Here is a 22,111-nt window from a genome sequence, read left to right as displayed (position 1 = left end):
CTCGAATCTGCAATCAGAGCTCCCAGGCCCTGATGAGGGAGTGCCTGTCAACCTGATCGCTGAGTGACAGCCCAGCCACCTTCCCTGGCCGCCCCCACACTCTGCAAACACACACACACACACACACACACACACACACACACACGCGCGCGCAAACAAAAACACACACTCCTCGCCAACGCAAACACGCCCTCGCCTGGACCCAAACACACACCTACTGCCTCTTTCCAAACGCACCTCTGGCCCCACAGGGCCTGAGCCCCTCAGATCCCCGCCGCCACGCTGCCCTGAAGACGCACTGGGACGCACACTCCCTGCGCGCTCCAAGGCGTTCACAGTGCCGTGGACTCCCGCCCATGGTTCAAAAGCAGATTGCCCAGACTGTGTTAAGCACTTGAAGCCACAGTTTCAGGCTCATACACACACTGGGACAACCTCCCCCATACGGGTCTGTCCCTCCTCCAGCGGTCAGTGAGCCAGCAGTGGGTGTCTGCAGCCCTCAGGGAGGTGGGGAGCAAAGCGAATGGACGCCTCTCAGTGTCCTCTTGGGATGAGTGGGAGAGGTGAGGGCGAAGAAAACAATCCCAAACTCTGCCTCTCGCCGCCTGAGGACCAAAACCCTCCAGGGTGAGAAGGCAGATGTGGATTGGGCCCCCACTGCGGGCAGGGGCACGCCCACCGCCCAGCACCGTGGGGGCGCGGGGCGTCTCCACAAGGCAAACAGCCCCAAGCCATCAGCAGTGGCCTGAGGCTCATGTACAGTGTAAGGGCGAGACCAAGCGTAAAGGGTCCTCAGAGATGACTTTTCACCGCACTCAGGGTCTCCGCTCCTTCAACAAAGTATGTGCAGAGAAGCATGGAGAGTGGTAGTGAGAGACAGGCAAGGGCCTGTGCCTCCACTTGCTTTCCTTACTATAACGTGAGTCCGTCCCAGAAATGAATGGATGGGTGGATGAATGAATGACTCAGCAGAGTCGGGATAAATAGCTCATGCCCTCACTCATCTGAAGCGCAGGCCCAGCACCGCAGAGCGCACCTGGAGCCCCGAGAGGCAGCGTGGAGCGCGCCAACATGGGTGTCCTTTGGATGTTTCAGCCTCATCCACCAGAGAGCGCCAGACATCCCTCCCCATGCGCCCGAAGGAGGCCGAGGCTAGGAGGACGAGGCTGGGAGCCTGACTAACCCCTGGAACCCTGGGTTTCTCGTGGAAACGCTTCAGGAAACTCCTCGTGGAGCAGGGAATGAGGTCTGACTGCCATAATACAGGAGAAGGAGTCTTCTGACTTTGTCTTCAACTTGAAGGACTGGTGTTGGAAATCAGACCCTGGAGCACAGCAGGGATGTTTGCTAACTAGAAAGGGCTTCCCATGTTGTGAGGACATTCCCTCCAAAACTAACTTCACTCACTCCATTCGGTTCCTTCCAGTTACCTAGCACCCCCCCCCCCCACTTGTTCACTCATTTCCCCAGCAGCTGGTTTGTACAGCAGCCTGTCCCCCACTGACTCTGGTCTCTGTCCATCCAGAATCTGTCTGGCCCCTGCTTGGCTCTTAAGGTAACCTTTTGTTTGTTGGGCGCTGACACCCTCCACATCAACACAGCTGCTGAACTGCTGACCCCAGAAGTGGTCACACATACATATCAGGTACACCCAGTATCTCTTCTTAGTACAGCAGCAGCTAGGGTCTACAATCACCTGATTCCAGGTAACAGATCGCCAACATCAGTCAGTATGCTAGGGACAGGAACTCCTTAACCCAGAGGGTCAATTCCCAGAAGCCCCTCTCTGCCCCCATATGCCAGGCCACCCGGATTCTGGTTTCCCTGTTACCCAATCTGGCCAGCCCCCTCCATCTGGCCCCTGGAATCAGGTTTCTAAGGGCCCATCCCTGCCCAAGACCGCCTACAAGACTGAAAGGAGCAAAGACTGGCCCCCGCCCAACCCTTCATAGACCCTCCTGGGCTAGACCTCCTTCATGGGGCTCAGGAGTCACATTCCTCAGGCAGCTTAAGCCCCCTTATCTGTCCCCTGCCCATCACCCGAGTGCTGACAGAGGCCCAGACCCGTTGTTTGGACACTGATAACCTCCTGGAATGGCTCTCCCCCGCCCACTGGGCTGGGAAAGGTCTGGGTGTTAGGAGCTCCTCTTCAAATAAGGGAGTTGGGGACAGAAATGGGCCTGCCTCCTGACCCTGTAGACAGAATTCAGTTCTGACTCTGCAAACCTCCACTGAGTTTCCAAGGCTGTATTCTAAATCTTTATGGGAGGAGAGGGCCTGTCTTTTTCCCAGGGAACCATTGATGGATTTGAACCTCTGGAGAGGTTAGACCTTTAAGTTAGCAGCGCAAGTTGCAAAGAACTATCCCATCAGAGCTCACAAGTCCAGGGTTGTCCTTGGTGCTGCCACAGTGCCACCTGGTGGTCCCTAGGGGAATGTCATTCCAGCATAAGAAGCCATTCAAATGATTTGCAAAAACACACATGCCATTTTATTTCAACCTTTATCCAAAAATGTAAAAAGGGATAAAAATGTTTTAATCCTGAGCTTCAACTATTGACCTCTAATCCTCAAGAGAAGGTTGGGGGAGAGGGTCAGGACAGAAGTTCAGTGTTCCTCCTACCCCTAGAGAAAAGGAAAAATCCCAGATACTATTAACTGGGTCTAGAACAGGACCCTAAGGAGAATGGGCCCCCTTTTCTCCTAGCACCAGTTTTGGCACTCCCCCCACCCTGCCCCTGTCCCCAAAACTCCTCTTCAACGGAGAATAAACGTTTCAAATTCTTGAGACTGGTCCAGGAATGTGGTACATGGTACAGGTCACAGGCTGCTCTCTGGCCTAAGGAGAGATGATAGTCAGCATCTAAACCTCTACCTGCTCCTCCTTAACCAGGTACCACTCAGCTTTAACTCACCACGACTAGTGCCTGGCCTGGTGCTTCCTGGCAGGTAGGACAGAGCACAACTCAGCTTCCTCCTCCTCCTCCTCCTCCTCACTGTCTTCTTCGTCACTTTCCTCCTCTTCAGAAATATCATTGCTTACAGTAACTGGTGGACACAAAAGAGTACGGGGGGAAGCCATTCCTCCTTCACACCAAGCAATCTTTAACTGTAGACCCTGTGGTGTTGGGCTTGCAGGAACCCTGATCACAAGCTCTAGATGGGATGACTCTCAGCTACAAACTAGGGGCCAAAGAGCCACTAGAGTACAGATCACATGAGCAGAAGCTAAGCCAGTTTCAGGAAGGAGGTATGCTTGAGGAGGACAGAAGAGTGGAGTACACATGATGCAGGCGGCACAGACTACAGGTGGGGAATGTGTAGGGCCTGCACCAGGAGATGAAGTGTGGATACTTGACGTGGGGAAGTCTCATGATGAACCTGACTTAGGTGGGCATCCGGAGGGGCTGTGGGCTCTCTGGGTCCTACGACATTAAGGATATCATCCCCGAAGAAAGCAAAGACAAGGGAGAAAGAAAGTCTAAAGTGGATGTCAGAAGACACTCTGAAAGTTGCACTGGAGCGTGGAGAAGCCAAAACTAAGGGAAGACATGAAGCCATAGGTCCATAGCTCTTACCAATCTGGTGCCGCCCAGTAATCCTCACAGGCCCGGAACCTGACTTCAGGCGAAAGGTTACCGGAGGCTGGAGCTGGAAGTCATCTAGGCTGAGCTGGAGAAAGAGAAGTGGAACAGCCTGGCTCATTCCTGCTGCCGTCCTGACTGGAGGGAGCCCCAAAGCTTTCGCTCGCTTGCCGCCATCTCCCCCACAAATCAACCCGAGGCATAGGGGGGCATGTGGGGCTCACCATGGGTTGGCAGGACAACCTGAGGTTGGCCACAGGGACTGCAATCTCCTGATGGTCATGGTTCCGGGCCACGACTTCCACCACATTACACTCATCCTTGGCCCCTTCGGTAAGGCAGAGCTGGGAAACGTACACATGACTTGGAGGTTTACCCAAGCAAGGCGGGAGGCGGAGGCATTTCCCAACTTTGCCTAAACACTGAGGTTCCAGGGATCGCGTTGTCAGGGAAGGTGGCTCCCAGTGAAAGAGGTGGGGACGGTCTACCTGGGGCCTAATCCGCCCTTCGACCCTGCCCTCACCATAGTCAAGGCCAGCACGTGCTCAGCATCATCCTCTTCCTCTACTTTGAAGGTGAAAGAGCGGGTACCGCCAGAGAGCTCACAACCTGAGTTAACAGTAAATGTTCGTGACTGTGTACGGAGGGGACGGGGGGAGGCGGGAACTTTCGCCAAACCCCTCGTCACGTGCAGCCCCCAACTGACCAGCCATTACACACCCACCAGACGACCCTTCTCAAAAACACCTGATCCGTTCAGCCCTGGGCTTCGCTCCGTACATCGGGGGCAGGGCCCCGCCGCCTCCTCCCCGTGCGAGCATCCGCAATCGGGACCCGTTCTCGGCAGGGTCGGCAGCACAGCCCCTCGGTCCCACCCACGTCGTGCACCCAAATGGATCCCCAGTCCTCATCCCCGCCGCTTTCCGAGGCCGCCCAGCCCCACCCTCGTCCCTTCCTTTGCCCAATACCGAAGAAAAAACTGTCTATGGTGACTGGAGCCGGGACACGCAGACTCCCGACACCTCCCACCCGGGATCGGCTCTGCTTGCTCAGGAACGCTAGAGCGGCAGCGGTGCCGGCGGCCATGCTGCGAGGAGCGTCTCCGGGCTCCGCCCCCGACACGTACAAAGCCGGGGCCCACAACCAGTTCCGGCCCCGCCCCTTAAAGGAGCCGCTCCCGCAGAACCGAGGGTGCCCCTCGGACCCCCGCGCGGCGTCTCGGCAGCTTCTGGGCCGGTCTGTTATCGAAAGACCCCGCCTAGGGAACATAACGTCTCAGAAAGCTTATCATTGGGGTCAAGGTTAACGCCTTGATTTATTTCCATCACCAATGACTCTTAAGGGCTGCTCCTGCCTCGGTTTCTTCAACTTGTACTGCAACTCCCAGTGACCTTATGTACAACAGCCTCTGTACTCTGCCCTGTTCTAAATCGAGCCCGACACACCTAATCTCATTGCCCCAGTTATTGTGTCACTCCATCTCACCCTTAGTATTCCTCTCCTGCGATGTCCCTCCACTTTTCCAAGCATGATGTCCTTCTCCAAGGACTGGTCCCTCCTTGGCCACGTGCCGAAAGTGAGCTTCAAAATCCTTGCTAAAATAGTAATAATAAATTCCTCGCCTCCAAGGAGAAACTTGGTTTCACTCTAAGCCAAACCTACGTTTTTCTTGGTGGTTCCTGTATTGTTCAAGACTCTTCTCCAGCACCACAATTCAAAGGCATCGATTCTTCTATCATCTTTAGTCACTGTCTAGCTCTTTGAGGCATAGCATGTCATTGTGAAGACCATGGTCTGGATCAAGCAGCACTTGAGTTTCTGGACTTACATTATTGCTCCTCAGCACTCTGGAGAGGTCCCAGATAGCAACCTTCTCCAATGCGTATTTTGTCTTTTGATTTCCTGACTGCTGGTGCCAAGAGTGTTGACTGTGGAGCTGAACAAGCTGAAATTGTTAATAATCTCAATCTAGCACCATCTATAAATCGCCAACTCTTCCAATCGTCAAGTGAGGAATGCAAGCTTTTCCTGTACCCTTGCCTAGTAAATTTCCTCAGCCGGTTTTCTGGACTGCGGATGTTCTTATAAAAGCAAAGGAAATACGCTTACAGCTTTATGCTTGGTATAGTTTTAATCCCAGGGAAGCCCAGGAGTCTGAAGATTGTCACCTCCAGGGGTTTTCATATAAAGCCAGACACAATTTTCCCAGCTCTGATGGCCTAGTGCTAAGAAGCGGCTCTGTAATTCCAAAAGCAATGAGGTTCAAATACATCTGCTGCTTTTATACTTTATACATTAGTATAGGTTCTTCTCAACATGTATGTTGTTGTGTACCAGAGTCAGAACCAACCCCTAGCTAACTCTTCCAGTGGGTTTTCAGAGCCAGTTAATCTCACTGGAACAAAGGACCCATCCTTCTGTGGAGCAGCTGGTGGCCTTAAACGCCTGTGAGATTGCAGCACAACTTTTTGCCAATAGGATGCCACCAGAGATCCTTTATCATAGGTTCTTGATTACATATTACCTCAAATAGTTGAAAGTTGACCAGTTCTTTTTGGTGACTGCATACTTTCTAGGCATAATTTTTTTTTGCATTCAGTATTTTGACAATAGATTCCTTTAACACTGCAACTTGAGGCTTGAATGTTTTGAGAAATGCTTAACATACTCGCTTTTTCTAGCTTCAAGTCTTGCACATTTTTTCTTAAACTTCTTTGAACTCGTTTTCCTTTGTCTCTTGACATCCATTCTAGTCTTTAAAAAATTACCTTTTTTACCTCTATATATCCGTCAACCCACTGTCAAAAATGGTAGAGTGAATCTACCAGAGCAGAACTTGGTTCCATATCTCACTTGTGTTATGAATGAAGTAGGTTTGATGCAGTGAACACTAAAGACCAAAGACCAGTTGTTGGTTGGCAAGGACATCATGCATAAAAAAAGCTTTACTAAAAAGGAAAGACTAAAATGGATGTCAGAATCATGGGGTTTACTAGGGAAGTTAAAAGGTTGAAACTCAGGTTAGCAGTAGGACACAGTCAATACCAGCTTCTGCTGTGTGCTCACAGGCCCTTCCATCTTCATTCGACCTTGCAGCTTTAGGCTAGTGTTACACAGATCTTGTTACTGTTGTGTGCCATCTAGTTCAAACCGACACACTGCTGAGCCTCCAGCAGGTTTTCAGAGATGGTAAACTGCATGGAGATTTCTCTATCCTCCAGTGGAGGACCTGGTAGATTTGAACCACATGCACTTTGTGGTCTGCTTTTCTTCCCCTCATACTTGCCCAGTAGAAAACATACAAGTCCTTTATATGGTTGAGAATGAGGAAGACTGCCTTCAACATCCAGCCCCAAACCTGGGTTACTTCCCAACTCTGCTTTTTAGATAAATGTGGCTATATATGTCAGTGGGGTTGCTGGAACAGATGGTATTCCTGTACCCAAGTTTCTTTTGCAAAACTCTTTTTTCCACAGAGATCAAGCCACTGAACAGCTTCAGAGCTAAGGCATGCTTGCTTAGAGGGAAGGTGCGGAGAAGCTGTAAGGTGTAGAAAACAGGAAGCAGGTTCACACAACACTACACAAGTTCACGTCAAGTTTTATTTTGCCTCTTGCATGGTCTTCAGAAAGGTTTACATTTTGTTTTCTACAGAAACTGAGAATGTGATCTAAACAATAAAATTGTCATTGCAACTTGAGTAAAAATTCATAATCCATAGAGATGTCTGCATAGCTAGCTAGCACTTTACGATCCTAGAGTGACGATGAATGTTTAGGCCTGGACATCTGTTTCACAGTTTAGCATCTGTGATCAGAAGGTTGGCCAAAATTATTATTGAATGCCAAGATAAAGCCACAAGCAACTTGATTAAAAAAATCCCTATTCCAAAGGTCAAACCTAAAATCCTCCAAATAAAATGCTAGTGTGCTCTCCACTAGCGTGAGATACTCAGAGAAAAACAAAATGACTCTCAGTCAACTGAAACATTATCTAGTAAGGGCAGTCCTCTTTCACTTCCTCTCAAGCTTTACAAATGCAAACTTGGTTCCAGCTTTCTAAAATGCCTTAACTTTCTATTCACTAAAAATGTCTACTCTGAAAAAAAAGACGCAGCCTCCTCCTTTTCTCACTCCTTCAGTATACTCTCATGCCTCAGTTCAAGTCCAACTTAGTATAAAGGATTTAAGATTCTCTTATAGCCTACACTGATAGAGGAGTTCTGGAAAATAGATCTGATGTTTTATTTTCCTTGCTTAGTAACCCTCACTCAGCTCCAAGTTAAATGCTAATGCAACCTCATTCCTGTAGAGACCACCTCCTGCCAGCCTCATGCTCAGGTCCCTTAAAAATCTAAATTAAAATACATGATGCTTTCAAAGTCAGTGGTTTTTAAAGGGAATAAAAAGGTAACTATAAAACAACAGCTTCTTTAAAGTATGCTCATTCTTAAAAATTAGATAGAAACGTGCAAGAATTAAAGACTCTGATTTAATAAAAGAGTACCAACAGGTCTTGAAATTAAAGGACAACTGATCTGGGAGAAATGGGGACCAGTCAGTGCCTAAACCCTGACAGGTGTCAAAACTAACATTTCACATGCTGACCTGCGGTTGAGCTTCATTTCCAGAAGTGACTGCATTTTGCAACAGACTTGAGTCCTACTCACAGAAGTTAGGATCTCGTACCCCAAATGCTCATAGCCTTGTCCTAAGTGGAAGGTACTTAAAAATAATAAAACTTCTTTAAAAATAAACATGCCCTCCCCGAAAAAGAAACAAGTAAAGCATATCAGTTTTCCACTATGATTTACATTGTTCAAAGTGCCATCCTGAACTAACACCCTTTTATTTTCAAAAGGAAAAAAAATACAGGACAGTAAACACAAAGGATAATCTTGTTACAGTTAGTTTATATACAAAGAAATTTACAAGTTTGTCATTTTGAGGCTTTTGCCACAACAACTGCACATTTGTCCCTACAAAGCACAACATGCCTGAACCAAAAGTTGCCAACAGCAAACAATTGGCCACGGCTTTACAAAAAGCAGCAAAACTGCCAAAGACTGAAATAATTTATTCAGCTTAAACTAATGCCACAACCATCCCACTGGGGATAGATATCCACCCTGGAGCCTCCAAAACCCTCTAAATCTTTCTCCTCCTGCCACACTGTCCCCAAAGAACAAGACACATTCATTCAATAAACCAAGGAGGATGAAGAAATTATTTTGATTACTTTTTGTTGAGAAATGCAATCACACTGGATGCAGAAAACAGTGCTGACTACATTTATTGAAGACCTCCTTCCTATAAGCCTATGTAAGTAGTCTTGGCACCTAACACAAGACCCTAAAAGGAGACCTACACCTCTGTTCCACACAGGATTCACATCAGTACTATCTTCTTCCAACCAGTGAGTAGTGTGAATGTGTGATGTCAGTTTTATATAGTCTTCTTTGTTTCCAATTCAATTAGCTGATTTATTTCCACTCCAGAAGCTGAACTGTGTGAAGACCCCAACCACCACCTAATAGGTGGAGTTAAGAGACTTTTGGACAGTTCACAATGCCAAGATGTCACAGGCTTCGGCCAAGTATAACCACATCCTTTGGAAAGCCTTCCATTTTTGCAATTTCAAAACAGCCTAATTTGCTGTAAAATTCCAGAATTCTTTTATCATCTGGTCTCACTTCACAGAAAGCCCCTCTGGAACCTAGAAAGAAAGTAAAATTTTAAAATGTTAATAAATCACTTAATTAGTAGACTTGTGAGTAATCTTCCTGTCGTTCAGCACTCAGCTCGCAACCAAAGGCTGGTGTTTTGAAGTGGAGCTGCTCTGTTGCAGATAGAGCCGCCTAGTTCTAGACATAAATCCTGTCAAGACATAAACCCTTTCTTAGAGGGTCATTATCCAGTCAAAACTCAACATTATGGCAGTGGGTCAACTGATTTAATATTCAACAGTGAGTGAATCTCCTCCCCAAGGAGGGGAACAAAATATCTCAAGGAAAAGGATGTTAAATCTCAGAGCAGGGAACACCTCAGGGTTCAAAACATGTACTACATACCTAAGTGCTTCAGCACAATGATGAATAGTGTGTTTAGACAGTTGCTGAGACCACAAAGAGGACACCACTAGCTCAAACAATTAAAGATACACACTGTTGCTCATACCTATAGCCTCTTACTGGAGCATCAACCTGTTTTTGCATAGCCTAATGGTCAAAGATTTTTGTATTTGAAAAGAGTTGTTTAAAAAGAAAAGGAATATGCAGAAGAGATCATATGTGGCCCTGAAAGCCTAAAAGATTTACTGGCCTTCTTGTACCACTAATGGTTCAGAAGCATGTTAAGGGAAGGAGGACAAATTTCTCTTTTCCTTCACCTCATCCTTCAAATCCTATAATCTAGTTTCAGGCAGCCTGGTGTGTATGTATCATGTCAGGCTGCTAACTTAAATAGTCAGCAATTCAAATTCACCAGTTGCTCTGCGGGAGAAAAAGTAGTAGTCTCCTCCCTCAAAGATTTACCACTTACAAACCTTCTGGAGGGTAGATCACTGTGAATGAGAATCAACCTAACTGCACTGGGATAATACAGTCTGTCCACACCTTGCTGTAACTCCAGCATCTCTACAAGTATGTACTCACCATTAGCCTTGAGTGATGACAGGAGACAGGCCATCATGCTTTTGGCCACACTTGGATCAGTTACTTTTTTATGAATATCCATCTTTATCAGAGAAGGGAAGTTGGCAAGAAAAGTTTCTGGTAATACTTCCTGTTCTTCATGAAAACTCAACATTATTTTCTGGGGGGAAAATGAAGAATCTCTTCATTTTTAGAAGCTACCAATCATATAGAAATACTCTAAGTAAAAAATACATCCAATAAAAAAAAGTCAGTTCTAGCTTCAGTATTTTAAAGTTTGTAAAAATGTAATGTAGTGTCCTGAACTGTGTCCTTTGGAACAGGGAAAGAGATTTTATTGAGTAGAAAGCTGGTAAAAAGCCAAAATAAATGTGGCATTTAGTTAAAGCTAATGTACTAGTCTCTTACCTAAAAATTCATTGCCTTAAGAGTTAATTCCGACTCAGAGAGAACACAGGAGAGAGTAAAACTGCCTCACAGCATGTTCAATGCTGTACTCTTAAAAAGACTGCTGTAGCTCTCCTGTGGAACAGCTGGTTGATTCGAACTACCACCTTTTGGTTAACAGTGGAATGATTTAATCACTACATCACCAGGGTATATTATGGTAATAGAAGATGTTTAGTAAGATAAGGAGAAAAAGGGCAGGGGTACACAGTATGCTGGGTTATCTTTGTGCTTTTCTTTAAATATGAAATTCTTCAAAATAAAAAGCTTAATTAGAGGAAATTCTTAATAGACAGGCTGATTTTTTAAAAAATACTATCTGACAAACTGTTCAATGATTTCTTTAGTCTTCCTTCTATTAGTCTCTACGGTTATATGACAGTTTTTCTGCGAAATACCAACACTTAGCTGTGCCATTTAGCAAGCTATATATAGCAAGTGACACCTATAGTAAGACTGCATGCAATTTTTGGTTATTCTTTACATGCTGAAATTGTACATTACAATATATGCAACTGTGAGACAGCAGCACATCCACAGCTCTATGACAAGCATGTTGCAGTGCCAGGAAGTGGCTAGGTCATCCCAAGTAAGGTCATTTCGAGCCAGCCTCTCTTAGTAAATTAGTCATCTGATTGGGGAAGGTTAACAGTAATAAACTGGACCGAGAATGAGAGTATTATGGTATAAGGAGAAAGGGTAGAGAAATTTTTAAAAAGGAAAAATGCAACAATATAAAAGAAAAAAAAGTCTTGTCCAAACAGGAATTCATATACAGATCTAGATCAGAAAGTATTTACTGATCATAAAAGTTTTATCTTCAAAAATAACTATTTGGAAAAACATGTTCATGTATTAACCAAATTAATATTATAAATTAAGTAACATCAAACAAACTCCCCCTCACTGTTGCACATTTTCTCCCCACCTCCACGAGAAGTATACTTCTTGTAAGAGTAAAATTCATTTAATTGGGATAGGACAGACATTTACCAAGGCCTGTTCCTAACAGAAAACACATAATCCCTACTGCATTTTAATTACAGTAAAATGTGCATTATTGAAAAAGAAAGCTGTCATTCTGCCAAACCACCAAATGAGTTCAATTATTTAAACCCAATGCAGACACCATTATCTATTAAAGATACACAAATACAAGTTGTTCTAAAAGCAGAGAAAATGCTTTAAGATGAAGTCCTACCTTTGATTGCATAACATATACACTATACTTGTACTTAATCTGAATTGTATACAGAAAACAAGTGAACCATAAATGTAACAAGGAATAGGATGGGAAATGTAGAGTATCTAGTCACTACAATTTTAAAGGAAAAGACGATATACAAGTTATGATATACCTGCCTACCTTGCTACTTTAGTATAAAAATTTCATGGAAAAAAACTGCTCTTAGAGTTCCATCTTTACTATACTGGTTGTCATTTTTAATAATAATCTTCAGCATATGGTTCTAGTAATTGAAAATTTCTGAATTCTGCTGGATCATCTTTTTTGGACAAGGAATAATGGAGCTTTTCAGTCAGCTGCCCAGATAACTTACTTCCAAATTTTTTGACCTAGCTAATGAGCACATCTAGGACTGTACCTATTTGTTCAAACATCTCAATTAAAAAAACAGCTGGAATCTACCAGATTCTCTGCCGAGGAAGGAGGGACAATCTCCTCCTGGTACTACCAGTCAGATCTGATTTGACGGTACACACACAAAAATATAATAAAAAATTAAAAAACAAACAAACAAAAAAAACCCCAGCTGGAGTTTTCTAGGAAGATGGCACTGAAAGCAAAGGAAGCCCCTGCCCCTCCCAAAACTGAAGCCAAAGCAAAGGCATTAATGGCCAAGGTGGCATCCTGAAGGGCATCCACGGCAAAACATAAAATATCCGCAAGTCACCCACCCACCTTCCGGTGGCCTCTGAATTCTCTGAAGGCAGACCAAATACCTCTGGAAGAGCGCCCCCAGGAGAAACGAGCTTGACCACTATGCCATCATCAAATTTCCCCTGAATCGAGTCAGCCATAAAGAAGATAGAAGATAACAACACATTTGTGTTCATTGTGGATGTCAAGGCCAACAAGCACCAAATAAAACAAACTATAAAGAAGCTCAATGACATTGGTGTGGCTAAGGTCACACTTAGATTAGGACTGATGGAGAGAAGGTCTATGTTCAACTTGCTCCTGCTTATGATGCTTTGGATGTTGCCAACAAAATTGGGATCATCTAAACTGAGTCCAGCTGGCTAATTCTAAATACAAATTTTTCTCAACACACACACACCCACCCACCCCCAAACAGCTGGAACAGTAGATAAAGAGAGAAGTGCTAGAAATTCAAGCTGGATTCAGAAGAGGCCAATGAAATAAGGAATACCACTGATGATATCAGCTGGATCTTAGCTGTAAGCAGACAATATCAAAAGATGTTATCTTGTATTTTATTAACTATGCAAAAGAATTTGATTGTGTGGATAATAATAAGTTGCAAATAACACTGAGAATCTAAAAATATTTAATCGTGTTCATGTGAAACCTATATACACACTAAGAAATATCTGTCAGAACAGAACAATGGAACACTGCACAGTTTAAAAGCAGGAAAAATGTACATCAGGGTTATATTCTTTCTCCATACCTATTTAATCTAAATACAGAGCAAATAATTTGAGAAGCTGGACCTTGAGATGAATACTTTGGCATTAGGACTGGACAAGACTCACCAACATGATACCTACAATATGATCTTGCTTGAAGAGAATGGGAAGAAACCTCAAAACCCAAAAACTTGAAGTTCTTATTGCAAAAAGATAAAAAACTACAGTATTTATTCACTATGGATTGTATTTTATCAGGAAAATGAAAATCCTTACCACTGGACCAATAAGGCAACAGCATGATGGAGTAAAGACTGAAGTTTCCAACTATTTCATTTTACCAGGATCCACAATCACACGTAAAAGCAGGCCAAAAATCAGAGGACATGATGCAATGGGAAAATCTGCTGTCAAAGACCTCTCCAAAGTGCTAAAGAGTAAAGGTATATCAGTTTACAGACAAAGGTGTGCCTGACCAAAGCAAGAGTATTTTAACTGCTTAGAATGTATCTGAAAGTTAGGCAATGAATAAGGAATACAGCAGAGGCAAAGACTAACAAAACAACAAATTTATCATGGAGGAAATGTAACCAGGGTGCTCCCTAGTGGTAAGAATGTTGAAACTTCTCATATATACTAAGCATGTCTAAGGAGGCATTGGTCAGGCCTTAGAAAAAGACATGCTGAGAAAGGTAGAGGGACAGTGAAATCGATGAAGACGGTCAGTGAGATGGACTTGATAACAAGAGGCTTGAGCATTCAGAGATCATGAGCAAGTTGTAGGAGAGGAGAAGGTTCAGAGCTGTTGTTCTTGGGGCTGCTAGAGTTGTAGTCAACTTGATGGCACCTAACAACAACATTTCCATAATCCTAAACCTTTGTATTACCTCAGCTTCAGAGAGTTCTTTGTCACCATTTGGCTTGGTATATTTCTCCTGCATGAAGGGAATCCAGGAAATTTTACATTTTTTAATGAAGGGGGTAACATCTACAGTGCCCAGGGCATAACCACATATACCATCTTCATCTTCCAGGACAAAGCAATAATCCAGACTGAGAGAAAGCAGCCCTCCTACTAACCTGTTGAGAAAAAGAGGCCAGAGTGAGTTTAAAAACTACCAAGACAAAAATCTTTAACTTAATTGATACCATGTGAATATATGACAATCTGTAGAAACTATACTTGAAATGAGAACACAGGTCTCTGAACTACAGAGGAAAATATGAAATGTATAATATTCAGGTTTTACTGAAGCTAAAGTGAAATGAAAAATAATCTTTTTTTTCTACTTATTTCTTCCCCTCAAGAACTATGCCATCAAGTTTGATAGAATTACGCTATCAACCCTACTCCCAAACCCAAAGACTCATCACATACTTGTCTCCAATAAGGTCAGGTTGACTTTGAAAAGGTAAACCCACTCCATCGTCATACATTTCTCTGCAAATCTTGTACACGGAAGCCTGAAAATATAGTCTAGTTAAGCAATACATCAAAAAAAACCCCAAAAAACACAGTTAACAAAAATAATTTTTGAGTCATAAATCTGCCTGGAGCTCTAAGAGCGGAGTACCAAAAGATCCAGCCTGTTACAAACTATCACTTCAGTGCCTGGTGGTGTTGAGAGACTGCTAACCAAAAGGAGGTCAACAATTTGAGAACTAGTGGGATTCACTCAGTGGTGAAAAGCAGCAGCAATTTCTTCCCATTAAGATATAAAATTTCAAAAATCGCATGAAGAGTCACAAGTCAGAATCAACTCAGTGACAGCGGATTTGGTTTTTTATTTTGCTAAAGGTTCACCGAGTCAGTCTTATGATTTTAGTATTAATGAATGCAAAACCTGATAAATCATGAGATTGAGAGGCTCAGTTTTCTGTAACCTGGTGGGGTTTTTTTCCTTTTCTGAGAAGCATTCTGGTAGCACTTCTTTCTTTCAATATTATTATTAATTTCCATGAAAATTTACAGAGACTTTGGATTTCCATTCATTCACTGTTGCACTTTTCTCCCCTACCAATCCTCTCCCCTAGCATACTACCCTCTTGGAAAAGTAAAAGAATAATTCTTGCATTGTTTTACAATCCCTACTCCCAGGTCCACTCCACTATACAGCCTTCACTCTGGACTCCTGTCATGACAAAAATACCTAATCACTAGGGGAGCTCTGGTGGCCTAGTGGCAAGAAGCTGCAACTACAGTCCCAGAGGTGCATGGTTCGAATCCACCAGATGCTCTGCTGGGGAAGGAGGGGCAATCTCCTCCTGTACCAGTCAGATCTGATTTGATGGTACACGCACACAAAAATAATAAAATAAAAAAAAATTTATATATAAAAAAATACCTAATCACATATCCCTTTTAAACAGTTTTCTCCCTCATCTGTATCAATGCAGTATACATTATTTATCCCATCTTTCTCAGTCCCCCCAACCCCGAGGTCAGTCCTGTTTTTTTAACAGTGGCACCATGCAGTATTTGTCCTTTTGTGACTCAGATACTTCACTCAGCATAATGTCCTCCAAGGTCACCCATTTTGAGTATTGCATGAGTTCCTTGTTTTTCAATGCAGCGTAGTATTCCATTGTGTGAATATACCACAGCTTCTCTATCCATTCGTTTGTTGATGGGCACTTAGGTTGTTTCCAACTCCCTGCTATTGTGAATAAAGCCATGATAAACATGGGCGTGCACATATCTGCTTGGGTGTCAGTTATGGTCTCTTTGGGGTATATTCCAGTACTGGAATTGCTGGGTCAAATGGTATTTCTATTTGCAACTTTTTAAGAAAGCGTCATACTGCCTTCCACGGTGGCTGCACCATTTTACACTCCCACCAATAGTGAATAAGCGATCCAGTTTCTCCACAACCTTGGCAGCATTTGTTGCTTGCTGTTCTGTTAAATTCTGCTATTCTGACAGGGCTGAGATGGTATCTCATAGTTGTTTTTAAAACCTGTTGTTTTCCTTAGGAGGCTTTTTCTTCAGCAGTCACTAAGCTCTTCACAATCAAGCATTATAGAACAGGAATATATATATACTGGGAGCTTTGTAGAGAAGTACACTGCTAACTTAAAGGCCCAGCCTCTCTGAGAGGAAGCTAGGAAATCTCCTCTCATGCAAATTAAAATAAAAATTACCTTAGACAACAACACATTTAGACACAATGGTACTTTAGGGATCTTAAACAGTTTTCACCTGACTTTTTTCTAACTATTTAGGAAGTATTTAGCCCAAATGTCAGGCAGCTGAATTCCTTAGATTCTTTCTTAAATTTCTCTGTACATGTGTTCTTTCTCCTATAGCCAACGTTTAGTTAATTTTCATCTAAACTTTTTATGTTAAAATACAGAGTCTTTTATCCACTAATTTTAAAAAAATATTAAGAGCGCACCATAACCATACAAAATTGACAGGCAGACAATTACCTCATCTTTAGGAAAATATGGTCTGATAGTATAAACTTTGGAGGTAGGAGTCAGTGGAGGTGGTTGAAAAAAGAGATCATTTGCCCCATCAATTGGCAGCAAACGCTGTAGGAAGGAAAAAAATAGGAGATGCATTAGCGTTACAAAGATACTGTTTTACTGGTGTGCACTGCAGATTACCAACTTAACATTAACTGGCTACTGCAGGCAGACCTAAAGAGGAGGGTGTACTACTATTCTTTACTAATTAAAAACACCTCTTTGCTTGGGGGAGTGCTTCTGAATTGAAATTACCCAAATTGAGCTACATAGTTTTACTGGTAACTTAATGGGGACTTAAATTTACAAATAACAATACAAAATAAGAATAAAATAAAACAAAAATCTATTCCGATTATGACAAATCTATTTTTTTAAAACCAATCTTATATTAGACCATCTCTCTACTAAAGATGGCAGAACAGAATGTCAGGAGGAGAGGTTTGGTCTGAAGAGGGTTATCTGTCCAGGAGACGCTTTATCCCCAAAGCAATGCGCTTCAGTTTGCTGCGCGTAGCAGAGCACCTGTTGGGGGGAGAAAAGGAGAGCACCTGAAAAGTCCATGAACAAATTCCAATACCAAAGAAACTCCATTATTTTGTCTGAATTTTCATTAATGGACTGCTCTTTGAAGCACAAGTTAAAGTTATCTTTGTAAGAGAACTGAAAAGTATCCAAAGTCTTTTCGTCACTTATTTGCATATACATCTGTTTTGCTCATGGAATTTCCGCTGGCAGACAAGCATGCGCGCATTGTGCATTGCGGGCGCAGATTAAAATGCTGTGCGACCTGCAAAGAAACAATGTGAAGTGTATACCTAGAGCCGCTGCGCTTCGCAGGCGCGGGGGAATTGGCAGCATCTCCTTCAGAAATTACTGTGAAAGAGGAGGAAAATTTGATTTAAAATCCAGCTATGTTACTAAATTGAATTTGGGACCAGAAAGCCTTCGGCAGACCAATCCTTCCAGCCATCTGATGCGCAACATAAGGTTTCTCATAAAACAAAGAAAATGTCAATTCAGTTGTGAATTCATATTGATACCTGGAACTCTCCTGCTAGACCACCTCTAAAGGCCCAGGGTTCTTGGTCTCCAATTAAGAACTGTGCTGAAGAATGACTACGACACCCTGTTGAGATCAGATCCAAGCGGAGAATGTTACGAGAAAGGGGATTTCCTGGGGTCTCAAACGTCCAACAAACTAACAAATACTTTGTGGATATAGCTCTCTAGCAATAATAATCTGGGGTTTTAGGGCAAGGCTATGATAATAATTATTTTTTAAAATAAGTAAGTTATAATACTGATACTCCTTCTGTAAGGTAAGGAGTAATCACTGTTATCAGTTTTCTTGATAGAGATACAGAAGTCTTGAATTTGAGTTAAGCTTATCCAGACTCTGGATAAAGCTATAAAAAGCAAGCCAATACTCTTGTTCTTTAATTAAATTATAGTAACTATAAGCCAAATTATCAAGATAATGAAGATAAATTTTATATTATCACAGCCCATGAAGGAATTAAATCTGTCTGAAGTCACATTTTACATTTTGAGGAAGGGTACAGGAAAGGGGAAAAAAGTGGGCAAGGGTTAATCTTGTCAGAAAACTAAGGTCAGCAGAATACTTATGGAAGTTGTTCAATAAACTGAACCAAACTCAATGAAAACTTTCTCTGATGAGGAGAATTCAAATTCAGACTTGGCTAGTTATAACACCATAGTCTTCAAATACTGAGGACTAAGAAGTCAATCGATGCTCCTTTTGTTGCTGCTGTTTAACAGTATCTGATTTCTCAGAGCACTGTACACATGCATGGAACAACAAGCTCTGAAGGCTTGGAAGTCAACAGTAAGGTCATCATTTAACAAAATTCCTGGACAACAACAGTAGCTAACACGACAAGATAATTAAAAACAAATGTTTAGAGACCAACTCAAAATCACCTGCCTAGTCTTCTGACAAGATAAAGCAGCGCAAAATAGTTCTTTTCCATTTGAAGACAGCATTCTAACTCCTGTTCAAGTTAACAGTCTCATCAGTACAAGGTAAGAGTGTGCTAGTCAGACAGTCCCAAAGCAACTGATTTTTGATGACAATTCAGTCCATTTAAGTAATTATATCTGGCATGTTCATTTTCTAGGAGTAGGGGTATCTTTTATAAAAACATATACCATGTAGGATATGTGAAATAAGTATTAGGGTCAAAATTTTGTTGAACAAAATCTGCCCCATTCCATAACTTATTTACAATTAGGGTTTTATGTGTGTGGAGGGAGAACTATAGCTCTCAAACTTTAAGATAAGCCAATTTCCCCTACCCTCTACTTTGAGACCACAACATAACTAGCACTTTTCAACTATTACAATAAAAAGCTGCATGTACGAAGAGCTGTGTAAATGAAAACATGGTTAATGCCTGAGTCGCTGCGCAAACGTGACTTCAGTTCATGCCTACAGCCCTTGAATCTACCTGAGCTACCTCACAGAGCCTTTCAACTTAAACTAATTAATCATGACGCGCTGTGAACATCTGCCGCTGTCCATCCAATAGTAGTAGACACTTGTGCTGAGGATTCTCCCATCTGTACACAATGGGGAAGAAGATAATAGAAGTCGTTAGTAACCAAAAGTACTGCAGAGCCACATTCTTTAAAGGACTGAATGCCAACTGGAATGGAGAAATGAAGAGTTCTAATCAGTGATCCCTTGAAATTACTAGGGAACTAAGAAAATATCCTCCATCAAATCTTTTTTTGGTAGAAGTATGTAGATATTAAGAGAATTTGACTCTGAGACTTAAATAAAATAACCTTTATGTGGACAATATTCAAAAGCTATTCCTCTAACTGCAGAAATAGCAGTAAAGCCTCAGGGGAAATGAAAATAGTGTATTACAATCAAGAATATAACAATTCTTGAGTTAAAAGCTGACTATCACATCCTTAGGTGATATACTTTAAGACGACTTATTAGCTGTGGTTAAAATGCCCAATTGCTGACCCTGAAGTTTGTGGTTTGAACTTACAAGATAAAAATACAGCAATCTGCTTTGGTAAAGACAGCCTACAGGGTTTGGAAACCCTACAGAGTACTTCTACTTTGTCCTACAGGCTCATTTTGAGTTGGAATTAAAAGCAGTGCATATACTTTATAAAGCTCAATGACTCCACTTCAGGTTCAAAACTCCTGGCAGCCTTAGAAACTTCAGATTTCAATCTCTAGAAAGATTAATTATAGCCACTCTGAATAGAAGCTTTATAAAGTCTCTGGGTGGCAGAGTTAAGGCCTGACGACTAAAGAGAAGGTTGATGATCTGAAGTCACCTAGAGGCACTTCAGAAAAAGGTCTGGCCATCAACTTTCAAGTTAACAGCCTGGAAAACTATAAGGACAGGTCTCTGCAGCACATGTGGGGCTGCTATGACTAAGAATCACCATGGTGACAGCTGGTTTAGTCAAGAGATTTGATGGCAATGCTTTCACCTGATAAGTGATATAAAAGTTTTTCATGATTTTAAGGTTAGCCAGTAATTACAAACAAGTGGTACCTTGGAACCCTGGATCAAGAATAGTATAAACATTCTCTCTTCTATTATGCTACCGAAAATGTGCTGTGTTTTAAAAATAAGAAACTTTGCTCTTTACTAGTTTTCTCACTGAAAAACTTACAATACCTAAAATTTTAAAATTTAATAGCTAAAGGATGTGAAAGGCAGTGATATACTTTATTACTATTGTTCAATCTCAGTGTTTCAGTTGTATTTCAAAAGCAAGACCTTGTCACCCATCATATTTGTGACTACTATGAAAACTATGACTATCAGTCAGCCTTGCTGCCTGCTGTGTGCTGTTTATAAGTCCATTACATATTCCTTATAGCTGGATTGAAAACCTGGAAATGAAATTAAATCCCTGGAGAAAACTCGGCCATGCTGGTGCTTTTTACCAAGTTTGGTAATTTCCAAAAACCAGTTTTCAAAGGAGACATAACACATTCAAAAGTCTATTTAATTAAGGAGAGGTTTTTAGGGGATTTTAATTTTCATCCCCTACTCTATCAATCACTTGGTAGAGGGATAAAGGAAGTAAGGTGAAATAATACCAAGTAGCACCAGAATAGCCTTCCACTAAAGCTCGCATGCGCACAGGGCTGGGAGGGTGGCTTCCTCTTGCCAGGCCCCTTAAGTCATTTCAGCAATAATTCTGTTAAACACAGCATTAATGTTCTAAGACACAGCAAGCAGCAGAGAGCTTACAGAGTCACGTTTCATAGTGTCTTATTTCCAAATCAAATAAAAGCGGTATATAGGGTTCCATCCAGGAAGCATTCAGTCAGAGCAAGTTAAAGTCAGTATTTTCTAACACATTTTCAAAGTATTTATGCTGAATTAGCCCAAGGGAGAAAAATTCAGCTACTCAATATAATTACTGAGATTTGCATCTCAAGCCTGCAACAGTGCCTACTGCCTACCTTTGAAAGAAACGTAGGCAAAGAATTTAAAGAGTTTAAAACTTGCCAATTCCATAAAACGTTTTTCTCCCTGTGGGATAATATCTCTTTCTTTTCTTTATTTTTTTTAAAGACAATATATTGTAAGAGATTATTCCTCGTGCACCTACCTAACCACTGTACAAAAGACTTCACCATAGACATTATACTCTTGATATCCCAAACATAGGAGTACATGTCATAAAGGATTGTCCTGTTGGCACAATTGGAGAGCCGTGTAAACATTCCCATCACCAGTCCGCACATCTCTTCAAACTTGGCTGCTCGTGACCGCCACTCTTCAATCTAGTGAGGATCAATAAAAAGACTCAAAAACTGACAATTTTAACAAAATAATCTATACGTTATAAACTAAAATACCTGTGGCCTATATAATTTATCCTAAATATATTAGAAAATCACTGACTCAAACTCTTTTATAAGAAATCTCTTCAAAGTAACAAATACTCCTAAAATAACCAACAGTGACTTTCTTCATTAACACAGAGGTCAAAAGATGGAGATTTTACCACACTAGATTAAGCAAATCCAACATTTACTTTATAAAATATTAGCTAAAATGTGGTCAATATTTTACCAGTCATCAGTGTACTTATTTATTAACTCCTTCCAGCAAGCACCAGCCTAGAGATCATTCCAGAGAGAAAAGCTGGTAAAGCCCATCAACAAATGAATGGATGTTGTGTTATATTCACAAAATGGACTACTACGCTGCATTGAAAAACAAGGAACTCATGCAATATTATTCTAAATGGTTGACCCTGGAGGACATTATACTGAGTGAAATATCTCAGTCACAAAATGACAAATATGGCATAGAGCCACTGTTATAAAACA

General features: G+C 42.1%; 2 protein-coding genes across 3 annotated transcripts in view; both read right to left on the bottom strand.

Moving 5' to 3' along the window:
* Positions 1–2,920: 2,920 nt before the first annotated feature.
* NPM3 (nucleophosmin/nucleoplasmin 3) lies at positions 2,921–21,555 on the bottom strand. Its single transcript, XM_006880186.1, has 6 exons — positions 21,552–21,555; positions 4,553–4,684; positions 4,108–4,193; positions 3,809–3,928; positions 3,579–3,672; positions 2,921–3,048 (listed from the first exon to the last, which is right to left on the bottom strand). The coding sequence occupies exons 2-6, from the start codon at positions 4,668–4,670 to the stop codon at positions 2,921–2,923; spliced, it is 546 nt and encodes a 181-aa protein (XP_006880248.1). The 5' UTR covers positions 4,671–4,684; positions 21,552–21,555.
* MGEA5 (meningioma expressed antigen 5 (hyaluronidase)) overlaps positions 8,862–22,111 on the bottom strand; it is a 29,047-nt gene continuing 15,797 nt past the window's right edge. For both annotated transcript variants that reach the window (XM_006880007.1, XM_006880008.1), the window contains 7 exons: positions 21,385–21,559; positions 17,808–17,893; positions 16,726–16,830; positions 14,675–14,760; positions 14,184–14,376; positions 10,237–10,396; positions 8,862–9,299 (listed from right to left, as the gene is read on the bottom strand). In XM_006880007.1, coding sequence (XP_006880069.1) covers positions 9,163–9,299; positions 10,237–10,396; positions 14,184–14,376; positions 14,675–14,760; positions 16,726–16,830; positions 17,808–17,893; positions 21,385–21,559 — 942 coding nt within the window. In that variant the 3' untranslated portion in view covers positions 8,862–9,162. The remainder of the gene's footprint in view (positions 9,300–10,236; positions 10,397–14,183; positions 14,377–14,674; positions 14,761–16,725; positions 16,831–17,807; positions 17,894–21,384; positions 21,560–22,111) is intronic.

The sequence above is a fragment of the Elephantulus edwardii genome, unplaced genomic scaffold (assembly GCF_000299155.1).
Source record: "Elephantulus edwardii isolate Elephantulus edwardi_28Jun2011 unplaced genomic scaffold, EleEdw1.0 scaffold00006, whole genome shotgun sequence".
Taxonomy (NCBI): Eukaryota; Metazoa; Chordata; class Mammalia; order Macroscelidea; family Macroscelididae; genus Elephantulus; species Elephantulus edwardii.
Note: the sequence above shows the minus strand (reverse complement) of the source record. Positions and strands in the feature narration are given on the sequence as shown.

Coding starts and splice junctions, on each gene's coding strand:
- NPM3 (XM_006880186.1), bottom strand. CDS start 4,670: ATGGCCGCCGGCACCGCTGCCGCTCTAGCGTTCCTGAGCAAGCAGAGC. Junction 4,194..4,552: donor CATAGACAGTTTTTTCTTCG/GTATTGGGCAAA, acceptor CTGTTAACTCAG/GTTGTGAGCTCTCTGGCGGT. Junction 3,049..3,578: donor TACTGGGCGGCACCAGATTG/GTAAGAGCTATG, acceptor TGTGTCCACCAG/TTACTGTAAGCAATGATATT.